Source organism: Saccopteryx leptura, chromosome 1 (assembly GCF_036850995.1).
Source record: "Saccopteryx leptura isolate mSacLep1 chromosome 1, mSacLep1_pri_phased_curated, whole genome shotgun sequence".
Classification (NCBI taxonomy): domain Eukaryota; kingdom Metazoa; phylum Chordata; class Mammalia; order Chiroptera; family Emballonuridae; genus Saccopteryx; species Saccopteryx leptura.
Genome location: NC_089503.1, coordinates 183693233 through 183719778, shown reverse-complemented (window position 1 = coordinate 183719778; position 26546 = coordinate 183693233). Strand labels below are relative to the sequence as shown.

The 26546-nt window shown below is 43.6% G+C and overlaps 1 protein-coding gene across 1 annotated transcript in view; it reads left to right on the top strand.

The window, feature by feature from the left end:
• The window catches only part of RBM34 (RNA binding motif protein 34), a 32803-nt gene extending 9587 nt beyond the window's left edge, over positions 1-23216 (top strand). The window contains exons 5-11 of the mRNA XM_066382648.1: positions 3236-3295; positions 5692-5735; positions 16067-16150; positions 16294-16357; positions 18841-18880; positions 19090-19208; positions 22882-23216. Of these exons, the coding sequence (XP_066238745.1) occupies positions 3236-3295; positions 5692-5735; positions 16067-16150; positions 16294-16357; positions 18841-18880; positions 19090-19208; positions 22882-23160 (690 nt within the window). The 3' untranslated portion in view covers positions 23161-23216. The remainder of the gene's footprint in view (positions 1-3235; positions 3296-5691; positions 5736-16066; positions 16151-16293; positions 16358-18840; positions 18881-19089; positions 19209-22881) is intronic.
• The last annotated feature ends 3330 nt before the right edge of the window (positions 23217-26546 follow it).

Here is a 26546-nt window from a genome sequence, read left to right as displayed (position 1 = left end):
TCAAGCTGGTGAACTTTTGCTCAAACCAGATGAACACATGCTCAAGCTGGCTACCTCGTGGTCTCGAACTTGGGTCCTCTGCATCCCAGTCCTACACTCTATCCACTGCGCCACCGCCTGGTCAGGCAATTTTTTTTTTATATTTATTTTTTTTTACAGAGACAGAGGGATAGGGACAGACAGACAGGAACGGAGAGATGAGAAGCATCAATCATTAGTTTTTCATTGCGCATTGCGACACCTTAGTTGTTCATTGACTGCTTTCTCACATGTGCCTTGACCGTGGGCCTTCAGCAGACCGAGTAACCCCTTGCTCGAGCCAGCGACCTTGGGTCCAAGCTGGTGAGCTTTTGCTCACACCAGATGAGCCCCCGCTCAAGCCGGCGACCTCGGGGTCTCGAACCTGGGTCCTCGGCATCCGAGTCTGGCGCTCCATCCACTGCACCACTGCCTGGTCAGGCTAGGGTTTTGAACCGGCAACCTCAGCATTCCAGGTCGATGCTTTATCCACTGCGCCACCACAGGTTATGCCTGATTTGTGGTTATTTTATAGAACAGAACACATCTGTAGCATAGTTTTGGTTATTGATCTTCCTGTCAGATTGTAAGAGGCTCCAGGGAGGGGAGTATATGCAGTGCTTTGCACATTCAATACAATATTTATGAATTAGAATTGATTGGCCCTTGCCGATGGCTTTGTGGATAAAGCATCCGCCCAGCCTGTGGACTTCCTGGGTTTGATTTCCTCTGCCTTCCCTCCCCTTTTTCTCCCTCTTCTCTCCCCCTTTTCTCCCCCTTCCTTCCCTTTTCCCTCCCTCTTCCCATCCTGCAGCCAGTGACTTGATTGGTTTGAGTGTGGCCTAGGTGCTAAGAATAGTTCGGTAGAGGATTGACCCCAGATGGAGTTGCTAGGTGGATCCCAGTCGGGGCACATGTGGGGTCTGCCTCACTATCTCCCCTTCTCATTTAAAAAAAAAATTGATTGTAATTTTAGCTGTAGAACAAATACATTGTTCACATCCTAAATCTGTTGTAAGAATATCATAAAATTCACCAGACTTTTTTTCATTCCCTTTGTCCTGATTCCAGACAGTGGGAGAATTTCTCATAGTGATACAGCGGTTCCTTGTTGATTGCAGGGATTAGGTTCCAGAATCTCCCGCAATAGGTGAAAATCCGCAAAGTAGCGACCTTATATATTTTTTTATTTAAATGTATTTTAAGGCTTTATAAACCCTCCTCACACTCTTATAAACCTTTCTCACACTGTTACTAACCTTTCCCACACTGTTACTAACCTTTCCCACACTCTTATAAACACTTTCTATGCTCTTAAACACTTTCTAGACTCTTAAACCTACGTAATTTTAACAACATATGAAATTCTATATGGGTCCTCACCAGTGAATATACTGCAACTTAAATGATGAAGATGATGCCTGACCAGGCGGTGGCGCAGTGGGTAGAGCATCGAACTGGGATGCGGAGGACCCAGGTTTGAGACCCCGAGGTCACCAGCTTGAGCACAGGCTCATCTGGTTTGAGCAAAGCTCACCAGCTTAGACCCAAGGTCACTAGCTTGAGCAAGGGGTTGCTCAGTCTGCTGTAGCACCACAATCAAGGCACATATGAGAAAGCAATCAATGAGCAACTAAGATGTCACAACAAAAAACTGATGATTGATGCTTCTCATCTCTCTCCGTTCCTGTATGTCTGTCCCAATCTATCCCTCTGTCTGACTCTCTCTCTGTCTCTGTAAAAACAAAACAAAACAAAAAAATGATGAAGATGATGAGTTAGCTGTGCAGTACTGATGATGAAGGTGATGACAATGAAATGAATGTACTGCACTGCCACAAAGAGCATTACAGCTCTTCTGAAGGTGCCACTTCAGGCACTTCATCAGGTGGTGCAGTACCATACGTGCAAGTCTTGATTAACTCATCTGCTGTACGCTATGTATTTTTTTTTTTTAATGTATTTTTCTGAAGCTGGAAACGGGGAGAGACAGTCAGACAGACTCCCGCATGTGCCTGACCGGGATCCACCCGGCACGCCCACCAGGGGGTGATGCTCTGCCCACCAGGGGGTGATGCTCTGCCCCTCAAGGGCATCGCTCTGTTGCAACCAGAGCCACTCTAGCGCCTGAGGCAGAGGCCAAGGAGCCATCCCCAGCGCCCGGGCCATCTTTGCTCCAATGGAGCCTTGGCTGCGGGAGGGGAAGAGAGAGACAGAGAGGAAGGAAGGAGAGGGGGATGGGTGGAGAAGTAGATGAGTGCTTCTCCTGTGTGCCCTGGCCAGGAATCGAACCCGGGACTTCTGCACGCCAGGCCGACGCTCTACCACTGGGCCAACCGGCCAGGGCCTGTACGCTATGTATTTTATTTCGACTTAATATTCTTTTACTATGTTTTAATTAATATTTTTATAGTTTTTAAGTTTTTAGGCTAGAAAATGCTTATTTTACCACAAAATAGTTAAAATAATAAATATATAAAAATACCTATATACCGCAAAATCCTGCAATATAGTGAAAAATCTGCAATACAAAATTAGATGTATACAATTAAAAAATCCATGATACAATGAGACCGAGAAAAGTGAACTGCAATATGGCAAGGGACAACTGTATAAGCATTCTCAATGTTTGTTTCTAGTTTAAGCCAATGTGAAATGAGAGAATCTATGGAATTTATAATCTTAATTTAATCTTAGTGGTAAAGATTATCAAAGATTGAAAGACAAAATTGTGTACCTTATGGATACTAATTGAGTTTTCATTGTGTTTTCTTTTTTCCTAATTTTCAGTAAAGTTTGTTTGTCTTCCAATTTGAATAGTTACCTGCTTTTTCTGAAATGTTCTTAAAATAAAACCTGGCAGTAAAAGATCATTAGACAGGCCCTGGCTGGGTTTACTCAGTCAGTTTATAGCATCATCCCAGTATGTCATGGTTGCGTGCTCAGTCCTCAGGGCACATTCTCAACCAATGAATACATAAATAAGTGAAACAACAAATCAATGTTTCTCTCCCTCCCCCTCTCGCTCTCTCCCCCTCTCCCTCTTCCCACTCTCTTTCTCCCTTTCTCCCTCCCTCTTTTACTCTAAAATCAACTTTAAAAAAAAAAAAGATTATCATACAGTTTTACTTTTTGTAGCACCCAATTTGATATTCTGGAAGTGTACTAAAGTATATATATATATATATATATATTTTTTTTTTTTTTTTTTTTTTAGAAGCTGAAGTCACTTTTTAAAGAGTATGGACCAATAGAATCTGTACGATTTCGTTCTGTGGTATGTTTTCTTCACCCTTAGAACTGCGCAATCTTGAGACACTACATTTAAATCAGACTTGTTATCATGTTGGGATAACACAACATGAGGGATGAGCACTTGACTTTAACCTTTTGAATCAAGAGGTTCCAATCTAACCCAAGAGAGGAGTTGCTTTTAGCATATATTTCTGACTCTTGTCTTTATTAAATAATTTAGTGAGTTCACATAGTAAAATGATACCGTGGTTACTTAGACCAGCACTATATTTGGAGGGAGGATGGGTGACCTGTGTTTGCTGTGTCAGTTGAGTAGGTGGGAATGCCTACTCAAGATATTACTCAAGATATAGCATTCCTGAAGTTGTAGGCTTTCAATGTGGGAGGTTTGTGTGGCTTCTTCACATAGTATTTTTTTCTTAATTTGCAAGGATTTATTTCCTCATTACCATGAAGGTTTTCATGAAATAAATAGCCAAAATATAGATGTGTGCTTTAAACAGGTATTCTACACTTTTTTTTTTTTTTTATTCATTTATTTTTTACAGAGACAGAGAGTGAGTCAGACAGAGGGATAGACAGGGACAGACAGACAGGAACGGAGAGAGATGAGAAGCATCAATCATCAGTTTTTCCTTGTGACACTTTAGTTGTTCATTGATTGCTTTCTCATATGTGCCTTGACCGCGGGCCTTCAGCAGACCAAGTAACCCCTTGCTGGAGCCAGCATCCTTGGGTCCAAGCTGGTGAGCTTTTGCTCAAACGAGATGAGCCCGCGCTCAAGCTGGCGACCTCGGGGTCTCGAACTTGGGTCCTCTGCATCCCAGTCCGACACTCTATCCACTGCGCCACCACCTGGTCAGGCTTTTTCTTTTTTTTTTAATTTTTAAATTTTATTTAGAGAATTAACTTTAACACAATGACATTGACCAATAAGAGTACATAAGTTTCACGTAAACATTTCTATGGCATTTGAACTGTTGATTATGCTCTACATTTAAAGTCAATTTAATGTTAAAACTACATAAGCCTGGTCACAGAGCTTGATTGGTTAGAGCATTTTCCTGAAGTGCAGAGATTGCTGGTTCAATCCTAGGTCAGGACACATATAGGAACAGCTTAATGTTCCTGTCTCTCTCTCTCCCCCTCTAAAATCAATAAAATAAACATTTTAAGAAAAACTATGTAAGTATATAGTATCTGACTTCATTAAGTGAACACTGTAGACCAGTAACAGCCGTGTTTCTTGGAGCATGAAATAAACATTATTCATAACTTTTAGAGATGTAATTAGTGTGTATTAGAACATAGGAAATATTTTTTACTTGTCTAACAGCTCTTTCTCACCGATTCTCTAAAATGAGGTTTCTCAACCTTGATACAATTGACCTTGTGCTGGATGAATCTTTGCTGTTGGAGGCTGTCCTGTGCATTATAGGATATTTGGCAGTCTCTTTGGCGTCTACCTGTTTGATACCTGTAGCACCCTGCCCACCCCAGCTGTAACAACCAAAACAATCTCCAGACATTGCCAGATGTCTCCCAAGGGCAAAGCTGCTCATTTCTCCCAAAGTGCACATTTCCCAAGGCTTTGGCACAATTTCAATCATTTTTATACTGGTAATTGTTTCTCATTTTTATCAGTTTTGTCTGCCCTTCCGAGTCCCACTTCCCCGTATCAGGCATTGCCTGGTGTCTTGCCAGGACCCCGATGTCAGCATTCTTGTGCTTTCCTCCATCAAGCCCCAGCCCAGCCTCTGCTGCCTGCTGGATTTTTGTGTGACTTGGTGCCACCAGGCTGTGAACCTAGTCGTTGCCCTTAATGCTTTTCTTTGTCCCACCCAGCTTAGTGTTTGTCATCCCTTCCTGTTTTTCAACTGTGGTTTCTTCCCAAGATGAATCCTTTTCATATCTTTTCCATATACATTCTCATTACCTCTTGTCAGAATAGCTGCAGAGGCCTATCATGGTTCCTGCCTGCTGTCTCCCTCAAGTTTATCCAGCATGCCACTGTCGACTTAATCTTCCTAAAGGACTTCTTTCTGTGGCTCCTGCCTGATGTCCTCCCATGAACATTACAACAAAGTTGTGTCTGATTCAGTATTTCCCTAGAATGTTTTTAATCAGAGTATATCAGAGTTAGATGATTTTTTTAAGGTTTTATTTATTCATTTTAGAGAGAGGAGAGAAGGAGACAGAGAGAGGGAGAAGAGGGGAGGAGCAGGAAGCATCAACTCCATATGTGCCTTGACCAGGCAAGCTCAGGGTTTCGAACCAGCCACCTCGGCGTTCAAGGTCGACGCTTGATACACTGTGCCACCACAGATCAGGCAGAGTTAGATATTTAAAAGTTAGTTAATTTGAAGTAATATTTCAAATAATGAATTTTCTTTAATACTTTTTCTTTCCTTTTAAAAGATTCCAGCAGAGGGAACTCTGTCCAAAAAGTTGGCTGCAATAAAGTAAGTTTATAATTAGAAAAAGAGAGCAAGTTTAAACTCTCATTTTGGTTAAAACTGAGATCATGTTTTAACTTCAAAGTTTTTTTTCATAATCACAATTTTAATTTATTTTGTTGGTATCTTATCTCTAGCATTTGATTTATTAAAATGTGACATTTATATTATGATACATAGTAAAAAACACTGGATATACTTTTTAAGATATTGTATTTTGATTTTCTGAGGGTTTTGTTTTGTTTTGTTTTGTTTTTGGTATTTTTCTGAAGCTGGAAACTGGGAGGCAGTCAGACAGACTCCCGCATGCGCCTGACCGGGATCCAACCGGCACACCCACCAGGGGGCAATGCTCTGCCCATCTGGGGCGTCGCTCTGTTGCTGACCAGAGCCACTTTAGCGCCTGAGGCAGAGGCCATGGAGCCATCCCCAGCGCCCGGGCCATCTTTGCTCCAATGGAGCCTCCGCTGCCGGAGGGGAAGAGAGAGACAGAGAGGAAGGAAGGAGAGGGGGAGGGGTGGAGAAGCAGATGGACGCTTCTCCTGTGTGCCCTGGCCGGAAATCGAACCCGGGACTTCCGCATGCCAGGCCGACGCTCTACCACTGAGCCAACCGGCCAGGGCCGATTTTCTGAGGTTTTGATGTTTATTTTTTATTGAATTTATTGGGTGACTTTGATTAATAAAATTATAGGTTTCAGGTATACAATTCTATTAATACATCTATATGTGTGTGTATGTTTGTGTGTGTGTGTGTGTGTGTGTATATAGTATATGTGTGTATGTGGGTTTTTTTAGTGAAGGAGAGAGATGAGAAGTATCAAGTCATAGTTATGGCACCTTAGTTGTTCATTGATTGCTTCACAAATGTGCCTTGACTGGGAGGCTCCAGCCGACCCAGTGACCATGGAGTCATGTCTATGATCCCATGCTCAAATGAGCAACCCTGTACTCAAGCTGGTAACCTCGAGATTTTAAACCTGGGTCCTCAGTGTCCCAGGCTGACACTCTATCCACTGCATCACCGCCTGGTCAAGCATATCGTCTGTATATTGTATTGTGTGTTTGCCACCCAGAAACTTCATAGATTTTTATATTTGGATAATATATCATGATTTACTATTCCCTTATATCTGTACTAGCACATAAATTTGTTAAATGTTTGTCTTTAAGTTCTATCATAAGTTGTAGAGTCACGGAAAATATTGTATGAAAACCTACTAAAAAAGGTGCCATAAGAAATTTCAAGGATCTTTAATCAGGTGTAGTGTTTGAAGAGCATAGGAAGGTTTTGCATCCAGCTCTAGCTGGATAGCTCAGTTGGTTGGAGCATCAGCCCAAAGTGCAAAGGTTGTTGATTCGATCCCCAGTCAGGCACATATAGGAACAGATTGATATTCCCATGTCTCTCGCTTTCTTTCTCTCTCGCTGAAATCAATAAATAAAAATTTTAAAAAAGTTTTGCATCCAAATATTATAGTATAAATCTTTTTAAAAATATTTTAATTTTTTTATTTATTTTTTGTAGAGGGGTGGGAGGAGAGAGAGAAACCTTGATTTGTTGTTCCATTCATTCATGCCATCATTGATTGACTCTTGTAATGGGTTTTTTTTTTCTTTTTTTTAATTGACTTTGGAAAAAGAGAGGAAGCGGGTGTGGAAAGAGAGCGAAGCATTCATTTGTTGTTCCACTTTGTTGTATATTCACTGGTTGCTTCCTGTATGTGCCTGACCAGGAACCAAACACACAACCTTGGCATTTTGGGACGATGCTCTGACCGATCTACGTGGTCAGGTCTCAGCATGATGGTTTTGAGATGCCTCCGTATTGCTAGGTGCTCAGTGGCTTCTACCAGTTGATGGACATTCAGGTTATTTCTAGTTTTTGACTGTCGTGAGTAAAAGTACTAAAAACATTCATGTCCAGGTCATGTCTCTTAAAAAAAGTACCTTGAGGTGTAGGATTGCTAGGGCTCTGTCTTTTTTTTTCTTTCTAAGTGAGAAGTGGAGAGGCAGAGGGACTCCCACATGCACCCCTACCAGGATCCAGCTGGCAAGCCCCCTATGGGGCGATACTCTGCCCATCTGGGGCCATTGCTTTGTTGCTCAGCAACTGAGCTATTTTAGCACCTGAGGCGAGGCCATTGAGCTATCCTCAGTGCCCAAGGCCAACTTGCTCCAGCTGAGCCAAGGCTGCTGGAGGGGAAGAGAGATAGAAAGAAGAGGGAAAGAAGTGGAGAAGCAGATGGTCACTTCTCTTGTGTGCCCTGACCAGGAATCCAACGTGGCACATCCACACAATGGGCCAATGCTTTACTACTGAACCACTGGCCAGGACCCAGTGTTTTAACTTTCATAGAATCTGCAAATTATTTTCCAGAGTGGTTGCACATTTTACAGTCTTCCAACAGCAACACTTGATGTTTTTGTTGTAGCCATTCTAAATGCTTGTCTTTGTGGCTTTAATTTGTATTTTGCTAATGACTAAAGATAGCAGGTATCTTTTCATGTGTTTATTGGCTATTCTTTGGTGAAGTGTAAGTTCAGAAATTTTCTAGTGGCTTATTGAGTTGTGAAGAGTTCTTGATGTATTCTGGATACAGAACCTTTTTCTGATGTGTTTTGCCCTGGTCTGTGGCTAGCCTTTTTAAGGAATTATTTTTAAGAGCAAAAGAGTTTTGTTCTTGGCCCTGGCTGGTTGGCTCAGTGGTAGAGCGTCGGCCTGGCGTGCAGGAGTCCCGGGCTCAATTCCCAGCTAGGGCACACAAGAGAAGCGCCCATCTGCTTCTCCACCCCTCCCCCTCTCCTTCCGCTCTGTCTCTCTCTTCCCCTCCCGCAGCCAAGGCTCCATTGGAGCAAGGTTGGGCCGGGCACTGAGGATGGCTCTGTGGCCTCTACCTCAGGTGCTAGAATGACTCTGGTTGCAACAGAGCAACACCCCAGATGGACGTGCCGGGTGGATCCTGGACGGGCGCATGTGGGAGTCTGTCTGACTGCCTCCCCATTTCCAACTTCAGAAAAATACAAAAAAAAAAAGTTTTGTTCTTCTTTGTTTTTTCTTTTTAAGATGAGAGGAGTGGAGAGTGAGGAGAAGCATCAACTTGTAGTTGCGTCACTTTTAGTTTTTTATTGATTGCTTTTCATACATGCCTAGACTGGGAAGGGGGGGTTCAAGCTGAGCCAGTGACCTTTTTTTTTTTTTTTTTTTTTATTAATTTTATTTTTTTAATGGGGTGACATCAATAAATCAGGATACATATATTCAAAGATAAAAAGTCCAGGTTATCTTGTCGTTCAATTATGTTGCATACCCACCACCCAAAGTCAGATTGTCCTCTGTCACCTTCTATCTTGTTTTCTTTGTGCCCCTCCCCACCCCCTATCCCTCTCCCATTCCCCCCTCCCCCCCCGTAACCACCACACTCTTATCAATGTCTCTTAGTTTCACTATTATGTCCCACCTACGTATGGAATAATACAGTTCCTATTTTTTTCTGATTTACTTATTTCGCTTCGTATCATGTTATCAAGATCCCACCATTTTGCTGTAAATGTTCCGATGTCATCATTTCTTATGGCTGAGTAGTATTCCATAGTGTATATGTGCCACATCTTCTTTATCCAGTCATCTATTGATGGGCTTTTTGGTTGTTTCCATGTCCTGGCCACTGTGAACAATGCTGCAATAAACATGGGGCTGCATGTGTCTTTACGTATCAATGTTTCTGAGTTTTTGGGATATATACCCAGTAGAGGGATTGCTGGGTCATAAGGTAGTTCTATTTTCAGTTTTTTGAGGAACCACCATACTTTCTTCCATAATGGTTGTACTACTTTACATTCCCACCAACAGTGTATGAGGGTTCCTCTTTCTCCACAGCCTCTCCAACATTTGCTATTACCTGACTTGCTAATAACAGCTAATCGAACAGGTGTGAGATGGTATCTCATTGCCGTTTTGATTTGCATTTCTCTAATAGCTAAAGAAGATGAGCATCTTTTCATATATCTGTTGGCCATTTGTATTTCTTCCTGGGAGAAGTGTCTATTCATATCCTCTTCCCATTTTTTTATTGGATTGTTTGTTTGTTTGTTGTTGAGTTTTATGAGTTCTTTGTATATTTTGGATATTAGGCCCTTATCTGAGCTGTTGTTTGAAAAAATCATTTCCCATTTAGTTGGCTTTCTGTTTATTTTGTTATCAGTTTCTCTTGCTGAGCAAAAACTTCTTAGTCTGATGTAGTCCCATTCATTAATTTTTGCCTTCACTTCTCTTGCCTGTGGAGTCAAATTCATAAAATGCTCTTTAAAACCCAGGTCCCTGAGTTGAGTACCTATGTCTTCTTCTATGTACTTAATTGTTTCAGGTCTTATGTTTAGATCTTTGATCCATTTTGAGTTAATTTTTGTACAGGGGGAGAGACTGTAGTCCAGTTTCATTCTTTTGCATGTGGCTTTCCAGTTTTCCCAGCACCATTTATTGAAGAGGCTTTCTTTTCTCCATTGTGTGTTCTTGGCCCCTTTATCAAAAATTATTTGACTATATATATGTGGTTTTATTTCTGGACTTTCTATTCTGTTCCATTGGAAGCCAGTGACCTTTGGTCTCAAACCAGCAACCATGAGATCATTTCTATGATCCCATGCTCAAGCCAGCAAGCCCGCACTCAAGCCAACAACCTGGACCTCTGCGTCCCAGGTTGATGCTTTATCCAGTGTGCTACCACCAATCAGGGTAAAGAGCAGAAGTTTTAAATATGATTGAAGTTTTAGTTTAAAGTGGTCTGGGAGGGCATTGGTCCAGTCTCAGATGCAGGTCCTCTGTTGCTGTGTCTCAAAAGTGTGCCTGAGCCTGACCAGGCGATGGCACAGTGAATAGGGTGTCAGACTGGGATGCAGAGGACCCAGGTTCAAGACCCTGAGGTCGCCAGATTGAGCGTAGGCTCATCTGGTTTGAGCAAAGCTCACCAGCTTGGACCCAAGGTCGCTGGCTTGAGCAAGCGGTTACTCGGTCTGCTGTAGCCCCACAGTCAAGGCACATATGAGAAAGCAATTAATGAACAACTAAGATGTCGCAACAAAAAACTGATGATTGTTGCTTCTCATCTCTTTGTTCCTGTCTGTCTGTCCCTATCTATCCCTCTCTCTGACTCTCTCACTGTTTAAAAAAAAAAAAGTGTGCCTGATTGGCGCTCCTTCCCCTGGTTGCCAAACTCTGCCCTGTGCCTTTGGTGGGTCTTGCCAGGCAGTAGGCCTCCCTTCCTCTGGCCACAAGAGGTCTTCCCTGTGCTGGTGTGAGGGTGTGTGGAGGAGGGGAGTTTGCTTCTCCTGCCCTAGCGGCTTAGCCTCCTCCACCACAGGGAGAAGAATGCTGGGGACAGGGCGTTGTGCCTACCCCAAGCCACCTTTGGCCCTTCTGTTCTCCTGGATCATATTCCCTGTAGATGTTCTTGGGCTCCTGCCTGCCCTCAGTCTTTCTTTGGGACCCCGGTGGAGCAGGTGAGTGGGCACCCATCCTGTGTCCGTGGCCTACAGCAATTCCATTTCAGGCCTACCTGAAAAATTGTAGTTGAACTCTTTCTTGGTCATGCATGCTTGTCTGGTGCCCAGCCTGAGAGCAGTGCTGCCCCTGTCTCCTTGGACTGGCCTGTTCATTCTTGGCTTCTAGGTTGCTTGCTTCCCCTTGACTTCAGCCCTCTGCTGGCTTCAACCAAAGTTGTGATGTCGTGGCTTATCTGGTTTATTGTTTTGGCAGGTAGGATGCTATTCCTGGCTTTTTCCCTTCTGGGTGGACGTAGAGCTCTAGGTATCATTAACATCTGGATGTCTGGATGTCATTAGTTCAGAATCCTCCATCATGCTTCATGCAGGACCCATTCTTGCCGTGTACAGAGGGGTAGAGCCATGTGCTGGCTGTTGTCCCTGCACCGTGGAGATCATTTCTTAGAGTAGCAGAGTGTACTGTAATGATTAAGTTTCTTTTAAAAGTCACTTTCTACCCTGGCCGGTTGTCTCAGTGGGTAGATCGCGGCCCAGCATGCAGATGTCCCGGGTTCTATTCTCGGTCAGGGCACACAGGAGAAGTGACTATCTGCTTCTCTTCCCCTCCCTCTCCTTTTTCTCTCTCTTTTACCCTCTCACAGCCAGTGGCTCGATTGATTCAAGTGTCAGCCCTCAGCATCGAGGATAGCTCAGTTGATTTGAGTATCATACCCAGAGAGGGTTGCTGTGTGGATCCCAGTCAGGGCGCATGTGGGAGTCTGTTTCCCTTCCTATCACTTAAAAAAAAGTCACTTTCTAGTTATGTTGTCTTGTGTTTGTCTTAGTTCGTTGAGGCTGTTATAACAAAATGTCACAGACTGGGTGGCTTATAAACAGCAGAAATTTATTTTTTACATTTTTGGAAGCTGGAAAGCCTGAGATCATAGTGCAGCAGGGTTGTGTTGTGTTGAGGGCCAGCGCTTATTGCTGTGTTCGTATTTGGCTGAAGGGTCTGGGAGCTCTGTGGGAGTCTCTTATATAAGAGCATTAGCCTGACCTGACCAGGCAGTGGTGCAGTGGATGGACCATTGGCCTGGGACATGGAGGACCCAGGTTTGAAACTCCAAGATCACAGGCTTGCGTGCAGGCTCACTGGCTTGAGTGTGGGGTGACTGGCTTGAGCTTGGGATTATGGACATGACCCCATGGTCGCTGGCTTGAGCCCAAGTGTCACTGGCTTGAAGCCCATGGGTCACTGGTTTGAAGCCCAAGTTCACTGGTTTCAGCCCAAGGTAGCTGACTGAAGCAAGGGGTCACTGGCTCAGCTGGAGCCGCCTGGTCAAGGCACATATGAGAAAGTAATCAATGAACAACTAAGGTGCCACAACAAAGAATTGATGCTTCTCATCTCTCTCCCTTCCTATCTGTCCCTGTTTCTTTTTCTCTCTCTCTCTCTCTCTAAAATAAAAAAGCATTGGCTTTATCTGTGGTGGCGTAGTGGATAAAGCATCGATCTGGAATGTTGAGGTCACCAGTTCAAAAGCCCGGGCTTGCCCAGTCAAAGCATATGCAAGAAGCAACTATGAGTTGATGCTTCCCACTTCTCTGCACTCTTTTTCTTTCTCTCTCTCTCTTTCTTTTTCTGTCTCCTCTCTCTAAAAATCAATAAATTAAAACAAAAAAAATTATAAGACCACCAATCCTATTCATGAGTACTTTATCCTCATGATCTAAACATCTCGCAAAAGCCCACCTCTTATTATCATCACATTGGGCACTGAATGGATTTCCACATATGAATGTTGGGGGGGTTGGCACAAACATTAAGACAATGTTATACTAGGACATATTGGATTCAGATGTCAGCAGCAGTGCATTTCATGGAAGGAGGACAGCTCTGGAGTCAGCCAGACTTGGTTGTTTTTGTTTTTGGTTTTTAAAGATTTTATGTATTGATTTTACAGAGAGAGGAAAGAGAGTGGCAAGGGAGTGAAAAGTATCAATCAATACATTGCTGCTTCACTTTAGTTGTTCATTGATTGCTTGTCATACATATATGCCTTGACCCGGCAAGCTCAGGGCTTCGAACTGGTGACCTCAGCATTCCAAGTTGACATTTTATCCACTGTGCTTCCACAGGCCAGCCAGACTTGGTTTAAGTCTGAAGCTGGGCACTCATTGTCTTATAATTATGGTTATGTAATTCTCCAAGCCTCAGCTTTCTTATCCATAAAATCGGGAAACTAAAACTTGTCAGAGATGTGAGATTAAAAGAGATACATAGCCCTGGCCGGTTGGCTCAGTGGTAGAGCGTCGGCCTGGCGTGCAGGAGTCCCGTGTTCGATTCCCAGCCAGGGTACACAGGAGAAGCGCCCATCTGCTTCTCCACCCTTCCCCCTCTCCTTCCTCTCTGTCTCTCTCTTCCTCTCCCGCAGCCAAGGCTCCATTGGAGCAAAGTTTGCCCGGGCGCTGAGGATGGCTCTGGCCTCTGCCTCAGGCACTAGAATGGCTCTGATTGCAGTAGAGCGACGCCCCAGGTGGGCAGAGCATTGCCCCCTGGTGGGCATGCCAGATGGATCCTGGTCGGGCACATGCAGGAGTCTGTCTGACTGCCTCCCCGTTTCCAACTTCGGAAAAATACAAAAAAAAAAAAAAAAGAGATACATAATATGTATAACACAGTGCCTGGTATACATGAGGCATTCAATAAATCATAGCTGATCTTACCAGTATCAAACTGTTAGATAGAATGATTATTATTACAGAATGCCGTGAGCCATGCTCTGACTTTATTTTCTAGTATCCTCCTTGATGATGCTCATTTGTTTATTAGCATTTCTGTTACTTAAATATATAGGGCAAGCCCTGGTCAGATAGCTCAGTTGGTTGGAGTATTGCTAAATGTGCAGAGATTGCCAGTTTGATTCCCAGTTGGGGCACATACAGAAACAGATTAATGTTTCTGTCTCTCTTCCTTCCTCTATCTCTAAAATCAGTAAATTAATAAAAAAAATTTTAATGTCCTTAAGAAAAAAAAAAATCAAAGCTAGAAGAAAGCCTGACCAGGTGGTGGCACATGAATATGGAATGCCAAGGACCCAAGTTTGAAACCTCAAGATTACCAGCTTGAGCAAGGGGGTCACTGGCTCAGCTGGAGCCCTGCAGTCAAGGCATGTATGAGAAAGCAATTAATGAACCACTAAAGTGCGCAACTGTGAGTTGATGCTTTCACCTCTCTACCTTCCTATCTGTCTGTCCCTCCCCTCCCTTGCTTTAAAAAAATTCTAGAATAAAATAGTTTGAATTGTTGAAAAAATATATAGGGTGATGTCTTCAGGGAAGGATCTATGGTCATTACTAGGTCCTTTCTGGTAACTGGTCACATCTAAATTGTATTACCATTTTGGAAATCTAGTGAATTAATGATTTTAGGCATTGAGCAGCAATGGCTGCAGTCATTGAAATAGAGTGAAAACTAGTAATAACACATCGTTCTGATAGAACACAGTGCTGCCTGCAGTCCTGACAAAGGAATCACACTTAAGTCTGATCAAAGCTCTGTATCCAGCTGCCAATTTGTAAGAATTATAGAGGCCAGAGACACATGTTGAAGTTCACTGTGAGCCTGAACTCATCAATATCCCAGCTTTGGGAAATTCCAAGCAGTAGTATGGAGAGAGAAAGGGGGATTCTGTAGATTAAACAAGACTCAGAAGACTTTTCAAGTGGGAAAATGGACAAGACCGAAGTGTACTGTCTAGGAATAGACACCAGAGGTAAAACCACCTTGACACACAGGAAAATGGTACCTATAAAAGTGGGACAGGGGTTGCCTGACCTGTGGTGGTGCAGTGGATAAGATGTTGACCTGTAATGCTGAGGTCACCAGTTTGAAGCCCCAGGCTTGCCCAGTCAAGACAGCTACAAGAAGCATCTGTGACGTGATGTTTCCCATTCCTTCTCCCCACGTTGCCTTTCTGTCTCTCCCTTCTCTTTAAAATCAGTTTTAAAAAAGTAGGATAGGCCCTGGCTGGTTGGCTCAGTGGTAGAGCATCGGCCTGGCATGCAGAAGTCCCGGGTTCGATCCCTGGCCAGGGCACACAGGAGAAGTGCCCATCTGCTTCTCCACCCTTCCCCCTCTCCTTCCTCTCTGTCTCTCTCTTCCCCTCCCACAGCCGAGGCTCCATTGGAGCAAAGTTGGCCCAGGCACTGAAGATGGCTCTGTGGCCTCTGCCTCAGGCACTAGAATGGCTCTGGTTGCAACAGAGCATCGCCCCCTGGTGGGCATGCCAGGTGGATCCCGGTAGAGCGCATGCGGGAGTCTGTCTGCCTCCCCGTTTCCAGCTTCGGAAAAATGAAAAAAAAATAAAAGAAAAAAGAAAAAAGTAGGATAGGGTTACCTTTGGGGAGAGGATGGAGTGCAACCAAGAAGTAACTTGCACAGATGAAAGCTTCTAGAGTGGGCGATGGCTGAAGGTGGTGACCTGTTAATCACTAAACTGTACATGTTTGTGCAGTTTTTATTTTACAGTAAAATGTAAAAATCAGGTTGTCTCTCATACCTGTTTATGTGTGTATTGGATACAGAATCGCAGCTAAGGTTATAGTTGCTGGCCTGCGGTGTTGCCTGTGCTGCCCTAGGTCTTCATAGTGACGCCTAGTAAGAAGGCATGGATTACATGTCTGTGTAAGTGGTGTATTATTGCTAAAAGTTTACTGAAAAAGGTGAAACTTCCCCAGGAATTCTTGCCATTATGTTGATTGAGAATAGAAGGCAAGTTATGTCTATTGGTAACATTGAAATTAACATTAATTTTACATGATCTTTTTTTTTTTTTTTTTTTTTTTTTGGTGTAGACGTAAAATTCATCCTGATCAGAAAACTATTAATGCTTATGTTGTATTTAAAGAAGAGAGAGCTGCTATTAAAGCATTGAACAGGTAATTTTACTCTTTGAAGCTTGACAGAATTATCTAAGTATTTATGAGGACTTTTTAATTCTTTGGTTTCACTTTAGAGCAAATATTCCAGTAACTCAGTGCTCCTTTTTAAAAGCCATTTTCTTTTTATATGTATAATACAGAAATGGTGCCCAAATTGCTGATGGATTTCGTATTAGAGTTGATCGAGCATCGGAGACTTCATCTGTAAGTAGTATGTGAGTTTAAAGAACGTAACTAGCCCTGGCCGGTTGGCTCAGGGCATGGCATGTGGATATCCTGGGTTCAATTCCCAGTAAGAGCACACAGGAGAAGCACCCTTCTGCTTCTTCATCTCTGCCCCACCCTCTCTTTTTTTCTTCCCAAGCCATGGCTCCATTGGTTTGAGTTGGCCACGGTGTGCTGAGGAGGGCTTTGTAGCCTGAGTCACCTACTGAAAAAGAAAAGAAAAGAAAAGAAAAGAAAAGTTCTGTTGCTAAGCAACAGAGCAATGCCCCAGATTGTTAGAGCATTGCCCCGTAGTGGGCTTGCCTGGTAGATCCGGTTGGGCGCATGCGGGAGTCTGTCTTTGCCTCCCCTCCTTGCAATTAAAAATAAAAGTAAAAAAAGAATGTAACTAGAGTCTTATAGAGAGAAACATTTTCTTTTGGGATTTTGCTTGGTGAGGAGCGGGATAAGCAGTATGAGGAAAGCACAAAAGGAAACAGCTTTTGTCCTTTGATCACAGCATTGGTCCCTAGAATGACATAGGAATTAAGTCACGTTAGCTTTTGGAACTTGGCCTCCCACTCCCACCATTAGATTGAAATCATCAGAGAACTAGGCTAGAAGGTATGTTAGAGACCATCTGGGCAAACACTTTATTTCACAGACTGGTTTAGGAAGTTAAATTATTCACTAAATAGTTTTCAAGTCTCTACTGTGTTGGGTGTACGGTACTGAGGCATCTCAGTTTTGGGTGTCCCAGCACAGGGGTACTGATGAGCAGATGGGCTGTCCTGTCGTTACTGTTTTATGATGAATGCTGTCGTAAATGCGCAGGAAGGGGGCAGTTGACTTGAGGATGTGTCAGCAAGAGGGGACAAAGGAGGATTTATAGGAGAACAGGAATTATATCCATCTTGCCAGATGAGCTGGTATTACCTAGCCAAAAAAAATTTGTTTAAAGAGAATGAGGATATTTGGGCAGGAAAAAACAGCAGAAATGATGGGGAGCAAAACTGAACCTGCCCATGGAACAGCGAGCACTGGCTGCCGTCGTTAGTGGGCAGAGTGTGAGGAGGAGCAGCAGTAAGAGTTGCTGTTGGACAGAAAGGTAGAGGCTCTGGTCTCCATGGTGAGTCTGGGTCTTGTCTGGAAGCTGTTCCACAAGTTTATTTTTTTATTTATTGATTTTTAGAGAGAGGAGAGAGAGAGAGAGAGAGAGAGAGAGAGAGGGAGGAGGAGCAGGAAGCATCAACTCCCACACGTGCCTTGACCAAGCAAGCCCAAGGTTTCGAACTGGCAACCTCAGTGTTCCAGGTCGACACTTTATCCCACTGTGCCATCGCCTGGTCAGGCTTGCTGGCTGCTCTTTTAAAGTGTGTGTGTGTGTGTGTGTGTATTTAATTTATTGATTTTAGACAGAGAGAAAGGAGAAAGAGACAGGAACATCAATCTGTTCCTTGTATGTGCCCTCACCAGATATGGAACCAGCAACCTTTGTGCTTCAGCATGATGCTCTAACCAACTGAGCTATCCAGCCAGGGCTGGCTACTCTTTTTTTTCTTTTCTTTTTTTTTTTTCTTTTTCTTTTGTGACAGAGTCAGAGAGAAGGACAGATAGGGACAAACAGGAAGGGAGAGAGATGAGAAGCATCAATTCTTCATTGCAGCACCTCAGTTCATTGATTGCTTTCTCATGTGCCTTGACGGGGGTGGGGGGTCTTCAGCAGAGCAAGTGACCCCTTGCTCGAGCCAGCAACCTTGGGCTCAAGCTAGTGACCTCAGTGTCTCGAACCTGTGTCCTCTGCATCCCAGTCCGATGCTCTGTCCACTGTGCCACCACCTGGCCAGGCTGGCTGCTTCCTTTTTATTTTAGAGGTTTTTTGTTTGTTTGTTTGTTTGTTTTTTAATTTCTTAGATTTTAGAGAGGAGAGAGAGAGACAGTCAGGGAGAGGAAGGAATAGGAAGTACCAACTCGCAGTTGCTTGTCATATGTGCCTTGACCAGGCAAGCCAGAGGTCTCGAACTGGCAACCTCAGCATTCAAAGTCATCACCTTATCCACTGCCACCACAGACCAGGCTGGCTGCTCTTTTAAATAAAGTTTTATAAGCACATAACCACACCATTAGGTTAGGTATTGTGCTCTAGTGACAGAGACAAGTAGTGACAAGAGACCACATGGTCCATAAAGCCTGAAACTTGCTGTCTGATCCTTTATCCCCGACACAGCATGCCTTTCTTGAGCACTGCTAGTTGTCATTCAGTCACTGTTCACTGTGAACGAAAGCCCACTAGCCCACTGTCTCCTGCCATCTCATTCCCATTCCAGAAGGGAAGACGGAAGAGACAGAATCAAACAAGGGGCTGGTGCATGGTGAACACAGGATGTGGACACTGTGTCATGCATGGAGTGGAGGAAAGGCTGGGTCTTGGGATGACTCCATGTTCTGTCCCAGTGATTGATTTCTATATCTTTGTGTTTCAGAGGGACAAGCGATCAGTGTTTGTGGGAAATCTCCCGTATAGTAAGTTTGTTTAATCAAAGTACCTATTCGTTCAAATTAATGGAAATAACCACTGAGTAGTAACTATTTTGCTTTAAGAGTAACTTTAAGAAGGGTGAAATGTAACTTGACTAATTTTTATGGGGCTGCGTTACTTGCTGTTATGAAACCTCCAGTTTCTCAAGGTGATCCTGAGACCTTGCTTCCACTTTGGTTGAATTTGTTTTTAGAAATAGAAGACTCTGCGGTTGAGGACCACTTTTTGGACTGTGGGAATATCGTGGCAGTAAGGATCGTGAGAGACCCGCTGACAGGTGTTGGCAAAGGGTTTGGCTACGTGCTCTTTGAGGTATGGGAGGACCAATGGGTTGTCACTGTTGTTTGAAATGCACCGAGGGGCTTGTCACCATTTCATCATTCAGACATAACTATCACTGCTACCCTCAATTTCTGAATTCAGCCTGACCTTTGCTGGCGCAGTGGATAAAGCGTCCACCTGGAATGCTGAGGTTGCTTGTTCAAAATCTCAGGCTTGGGCCCTGGCCGGTTGGCTCAGTGGTAGAGCGTCGGCCTGGCGTGTGGGGGACCCGGGTTCGATTCCTGGCCAGGGCACATAGGAGAAGCGCCCATTTGCTTCTTCACCCCCTCCCTCCTTCCTCTCTGTCTCTCTCATCCCCTCCCGCAGCCAAGGCTCCATTGGAGCAAAGATGGCCCGTGTGCTGGGGATGGCTCCTTGGCCTCTGCCCCAGGCGCTAGAGTGGCTCTGGTCGGCAGAGCTACGCCCCGGAGGGGCAGAGCATCGCCCCCTGGTGGGCAGAGCGTAGCCCCTGGTGGGCGTGCCGGGTGGATCCCGGTCGGCGCATGCGGGAGTCTGACTGTCTCTCCCCGTTTCCAGCTTCAGAAAAATACAAAAAAAAAAAAAAAAAAAAAATCTCAGGCTTGGCCTGAGCTGTGGTGGCACAGTGGATAAAGCATCAACCTAGAGCACTGAGATCGCCGGTTCGAAACCCTGGGCTTGCCTGGTCAGGGCACGTATGGGAGTTGATGCTTCCTGCTCCTCCCCCCCTTCCTCCCTCTCCCTCTCTCTCTCTAAAATGAATAAATAAATTAAAAAATGCTTTAAAAAAAATCTCAGGCTTGCCCAATCAAGGCACATATAAGAAGCAACTACTATGACTTGATGGTTCCTGCTTCTCAACCCCTTTCTCTCTCTCTCTCTCCTCTCTCTAAAATCAATAAATAAAATCTTTAAAAAGAAATATTCCTTATTAATTCAGCTGTCATAGTACAACACTATCATTGCACCTAGACTGAGGGTTTTCCAGTCCCTCATGTTTCATATCATTGTTATTAAATGATGTTTTATATATTGGATATTGCCTGACTGTGCGGTGGTGGAGTGGATACAATGTTAGACTGGGATGCAGAAGACCCAGGTTCGAAACCCCGAGGTTGCTGGTTTGAGCATGGGCTTATCCAGCTTGAGCACAGGGTCGCTGTCTTGAGCATGGGATCATAGACATGACGCTATGGTCACTGGCTTGAAGCCAAAGGTTGCTGGCTTGAGCCCAAGGTCGCCAATTTGAGCAAGGATCACTCACTCGCTCTGCTGGAGTCCCCTGGTCAAGGCACATATGAGAAAGCAATCAGTGAACAACTAAGGAGCTGCAACAAAGAATTAATGCTTCTCATCTCTCTCCCTTCCTGTCTGTCTGTCCCTATCTATCCCTCTCTCTGTCTCTCTCTGTCCCTGTCACCAAAAGAAAAAAGAAATGTTGGGTATTAAAGATATTAACTCTGAATTTCCACCTTCTATAAAATGGAGAAAAGAACTGACGATTCACTCAGAAGAAAATTTTAGTCTTTGTACAAAACTGGTTCTGTTTAGTTCACTGAATAATAATCAGCATTTTATGCCTAACATTAGAATATACTTAAGATTAGGATATACATACTATCTGATGACATTTGGTTTTTCTTCTTCCACAACATTAATACATTTCCTTTCAGTTATTTATTTTTCTTTCCATTGATTCAAGAGAGAGAGAGGAGCATCAACTCATTATTCCACTTAGTTTTTTATTTAGTTGTATGCTCATTGATTGGTTCTCCTATGTGCCCTGACTGGGGATTGAGCCTGCGATGTCAGTTTTCAGGGACAGTGCTTTATCCACTGAGATTCCCAGCCAGTGATGGATTACTTCTTTAAGAGGGATCCCACTGGTCTATTACTAAGTAGGTCAAGATATGTAACCTGCCTGACCTGTGGTGGCGCAGTGGATAAAGTGTCGACCTGGAATACTGAGGTCGCCGGTTCAAAACCCTGGGCTTGCCTGGTCAAGGCACATATGGGAGTTGAAGCTTCCAGCTCCTCCCCCTGTTCCCTCTCTCTCTCTCTCTCTCTCTCTCTCTCTCTCATAAAAAAAATGAATAAATAAAATAAAAAATAAAAAATAAATAAAACCTAAAAAAACAAAAAAAAGATATGTAACCTTTTTTCTTTTTAAAATACTTTATTTATTCAATTTTCAGAGAGGAGAGAGAGACAGAAAGGGGAAGAGCAGGAAGTATCAACTGCCATATATGCCTTGACCAGGCAAGCCCAGGGTTTCAAACTGGCAACCACAATGTTCCAGGTCAACGCTTTATCCCACTGCGCTATGTGACTTTATTTATTTATTTATTTATTTATTTATTTATTTATTTTTACAGAAACAGAGAGTCAGAAGGATAAATAGGGACAGACAGGAACGGAGAGAGATGAGAAGCATCAATCATTAGTTTTTTGTTGCGACACCTAGATTGTTCATTGATTGCTTTCTCATATGTGCCTTGATCGTGGGCCTTCAGCAGACAGAGTAACCCCTTGCTCAAGCCAGCGACCTTGGGCTCAAGCTGGTGAGCCTTGCTCAAACCAGATTAGCCCAAACTGAAAACCTCGGGGTCTCGAACCTGGGTCCTCTGCATCCCAGTCCGATGCTCTATCCACTGCGCCACCGCCTGGTCAGTGGATATGTAACCATTTTTAAGATTCTTGACACCTGACCTGTGGTAGCACAATGGGTAAAGCATCAACTTGAAATACTGAGGTTGCTGGTTCAAAACCCTGGGCTTGCCCATAGAAGAATCAACTACTCTGAGTTGATTCTTCCACTCTTCCTGCCCCCCACCTTCTCTCTCTAAAAAAAATAAATAAATAAAATCTTTAAAAAAATACTCTTGACAGCCTAACCTATGGTGGCGCAGTGGATAAAGCCTTGACCTGGAATGCTGAGGTCACCGGTTTGAAACCCTGGGCTTGCCTGGTCAAGGCACATATGGGAGTTGATGCTTCCTGCTTCTCCCCCCCTTCTCTCTCTCTGTCTCTCTCTCTCTCTTCTCTGAAATGAATAAAAAAAAAATACTCTTGACATATGCAACGCTTGATATATGCCGTTGGCTGTATAGCCCAGTTGGTTAGAGCATTGTTGTGTTCCCATCATTACTGTGTTGTAGTTCCTCTGCTCTTGGTCTTCTATGACTTGATAAGTTTCTAAAATCCTTAAAAAAATACATCTCGTGTATATTTAGGGTTGTTAGCATTTAGTAGTTCTATGCTGAAATAAAAGAATAATAGAATTTCGTATCTCATTGGAACCCTACAAGGCACCTAGTCCAACATCTCACACTAATAGAGTCAGCTGATAGACACAGCAGGGACTTATGCAGAGAGAGCCTTGTGCTAAAAGATTGCACGTGACTAGCTAGCTGTGGAAAGTTTATTATACAGTGAGAAAAAGGAAGCCCATTGGATTGTGTCTTATTTGCTAACTTGACAAGGCAGTGTGAATGCTTCTTGGGGAGAAATGGATGAGGAGGTGGTGAAAGGAGACCACCGCAGAGCTGCTGGAGGCCTCAGCTTGCTGCTTGTGGAAATGGGGGGTGTTCCGTGTTCAAGCTGTTCTGATCCATTAAAGGTGCAATTTTACTAGTCTTTGCAGATAAGTTTCTGGTTGAAATTAACATACTGATTTTTATTTCAGAATACAGATGCTGTTCATCTTGCTCTGAAATTAAATAATTTTGAACTGATGGGAAGAAAACTCAGAGTCATGCATTCTGTTAATAAAGAAAAATTAAAACAAAATCCAAATCAAAGTTTGAAAAATGCCAGTAAACCTAAGAAAGGATTTAATTTTGCTTCAAAAAATGTAGGACATTCTAAAAGTTTATTTATTGGAGAAAAAGCTGTTCTCGTCAAGAAGAAAAAAAAAGAACAGAAGAAAAATGGACGAACTAAGCAACAGAAAAAACACAAGTAGCAGTCTGAGGCTTGTGTTTTCCGCTGAGTACTGGTAATAAAAATGTGGTGAACTCATGTACTGAGTTGAAGGATTTATTTTTTAATATTGTAAAGATTTTTTTAATTCATTTTAAAGAGGAGAGAGAGAAGGGAGGAAGAACAGGAAGCATCAACTCCCATATATGCCTTGACCAGGGAAGCCCAGGGTTTAGACTGAACTGGCAACCTCAGTGGTTCAGGTTGAAACTTTATCAACAGCACTGCCACAGGTCAGGCCTGAGTTGGACGATTTTTTATGGGTGGTATATGGAAACTTTTTCAGTGTGTCTGCATTGTAATAGTACCTTTAAAGCATTTGTGGGTTTTTCTTTATTTTGGATTTTACTTATTGGTTTTAGAGAAGGGGGAGAGAGAGAGAGAAAGGCAGAGGGTTGGGAGGAATGGGAATCACCAACTCGCAGTTGCTTCTCATATGTGCCCTTGATCTCTCTTGTATGTGCTCATGGTTTTAAACTGGCAGCCTCAGCATTCCAGGTTGACAGCTGATCCACTGTGCCACCACAGGTCAGGTGGAGCATTTGTTCTAAGATGTAGGCAAATTGGCACTGGCCCAGTGGCTAAGTGGATCAAGCATTGTTCTGGGCACATGAAAGTCACTGGTTTGATCCCTGGTCAGGGCATTTAAGAGAAGCAATCAGTAAGTACACAATTAAATGGAACCATGAGTTCATGCTTCTCTCTCTCCCTCCTTCCCTCCTCTTTCTTTCTCCATTCCTCTTTTTCTCTCTCAGTGGAAAAAGAAATGTATAGGCAGATTACTTACTATGGGGTATGTGTAATTGCTAATGGTATAAGAAATTTTTTTTTTCTCCTGAAGTGAGAAGTGGGGAGGCAGAGAGACAGACTCCTGCATGCGCCCAACCGGAATCCACCCAGCATGCCCACCAAGAGGCAATGCTCAGCCCATCTGGGGCATTGCTCTGGTGTAACCAAAGCCATTCTAGGGCCTGAGGCAGAGGCCATGAAGCCATCCTCAGTGCCTGGGCCAACTTTGTTCCAATGGAGCCTTGACTGCTGAAGAGGAAGAGAGAGAGAGAGAGTAAGGAGAGTGGGAGGGGTGGAGAAGCAGATGGGCACTCCTCCTGTGTGCCCTGGCCAGGAATCGAACCCAGGACTTCCACACACCGGGCCGATGCTCTACCACGGAGCTAGCTGGCCAGGGCCAAGAAATTATTTTAGACTTAGGGCAAACTTTCAGAATTTTAGTGGTCATGTATGTTAGAAATATATAGGCCTGCCTGACCAGGCGGCGCAGTGGATAAAGTGTTGGACTGGGATGTGGAGAACCCAGGTTTGAGACGCCGAGGTTGCCAGCTTGAGCGTGAGCTCATCTGGTTTGAGCAAGTCTCACCAGCTTGAGCCCAAGGTCGTTGGCTTGAGCAAGGGGTCACTCAGTCTACTGTAGCACCCCGGTCAAGGCACATATGAGAAATCAAACAATGAACAATTAAGGAACTGCAACAAAAAATTGATGTTTCTCATCTCTCTCCCTTCCTATCTGTCTGTTCCTATCTATCCCTCTCTCTCTGACTCTCTCTGCCTCTCCCACAAGAAAAATAAAAAAAAGAGAAATATACAGGCATGACCAAGCAATGGCGCAGTGGATAGAGTATCAGCTGGGATGCTGAGGACCCATGATCGAAACCCTGAGGTTGCCAGCTTGAGCACGGGCTCCACCAGCTTGAATGCAGGGTCACCAGCTTGAGGGTGAGGTCATAGACATAACCCCATGGTTGCAGGCTTGGGTTAGGGGTCGCTAGCCCAGCTGGAGCCCCCACCTACCACCAAGTCAAGGTGCATATGAGAAGCAATCAATGAACAACTGAAGTTCCACAACTACAAATTGATACTTCTCATCTCTCTCCCTTCCTTTCTGTCCCTCTTTTGCTCACTAATATATATATTATATGCCTTGTGTGTATAGTCTATGTATGCTAATATATATATATATTCAATATATATAATTAACATCTCAGATAATTTTGAGAATTACTTTGAATGAGACTAAATTAAAAGTGAGTAAATTCAGAGAAAAAACACTAAACTTTAATACTGATTGTACCTAGACTAAGTATCTAAACAATTACAGAGGGAATATTGGTCTAAGCCAGGGGTCTCAAACTCAACTCAGCATGTGGGCCGCAGAGCAAGATCACAGACGTTTGGCAGGCCGCACTAGGTCTACAAAAGGCAACTGTTACGCAACACTTTTCTCACTGCAGTTGAAAACAAAAAAAAATCAGTACAACAAGCACAATCGTATATGCAGTTTACTCAGTGTCACAAACGACCAGAAACTAGTTCGCATCACAACTGCTGTTAACTAAGCTAATATCTAGCTAGGATGCTAGAGAAATGAAAAATACAAGTAGGCCCCTAGGCTTACTTAATTTTATCCAAAATATTTTGAACTTCGTGGATTAGTCTGCGGGCCGCACAAAATTGTTCCGCGGGCCGCGAGTTTGAGACCCCTGGTCTAAGCCCTAAGAAGAAAGGTTTCAGGGCTGTTATAAAATAGCCACTAATTTCTCTTCCTTTTTCTCTCACTTGTGATAATTGGAGTTCTGAGTTTTTATTTTATTTCATCAACCTAATTAACAAACAAGAATAGAATGAGCCCTAACCAGGCAGATCAGAGTGTCATCCTGGTACACCAAGATTGTGGGTTTGATCCCCAGTCAGCACATACAAGAATCAACAAATGAAAGCATAACTAAGTGAAACAACAAACAGCAAATTAGTGTGGTTTTTTTTCCCCCTTACTTTCTAAAAAAAAAATAGTAATAGGAAAGACTATGTGAAATGTTGCTCAAATTTCTTATCCTCAACAGTGATAGAACTGGTTATTGAAGCCTTTGGCAAGTTGGCTATAAGCAGGTTTCTACTTTTCTATTTTTAATTTGTGTGTGTGTATGTGTGTGTGTGTTTGGTTTTTTTTACAGAGACAGTCAAAGAGAGGGATACACAGGGACAGACAGGAATGGAGAGATGAGAAGCATCAATCATTAGTTTTTTGTTGCGCATCGCAACACCTTAGTTGTTCATTGATTGCTTTCTCATATGTGCCTTGACCACGGGCTTTCAGCAGACCGAGTAACCCCTTGCTCGAGCCAGCGAACTTGGGTCCAAGCTGGTGAGCTTTTGCTCACACCGGATGAGCCCACGCTCAAGTTGGCGACCTCGGGGTCTCAAACATGGGTCTTCCGCATTCCAGTCCGACTCTTTATCCACTGCGCCACCGCCTGGGCAGGCTTTATTTTTAATTTGAAAAATAGCCTGACCTGTGGTGGAGCAGTGGATAAAGCGTCAACCTAGAAACACTGGGGTCGCTAGTTCGAGACCCTG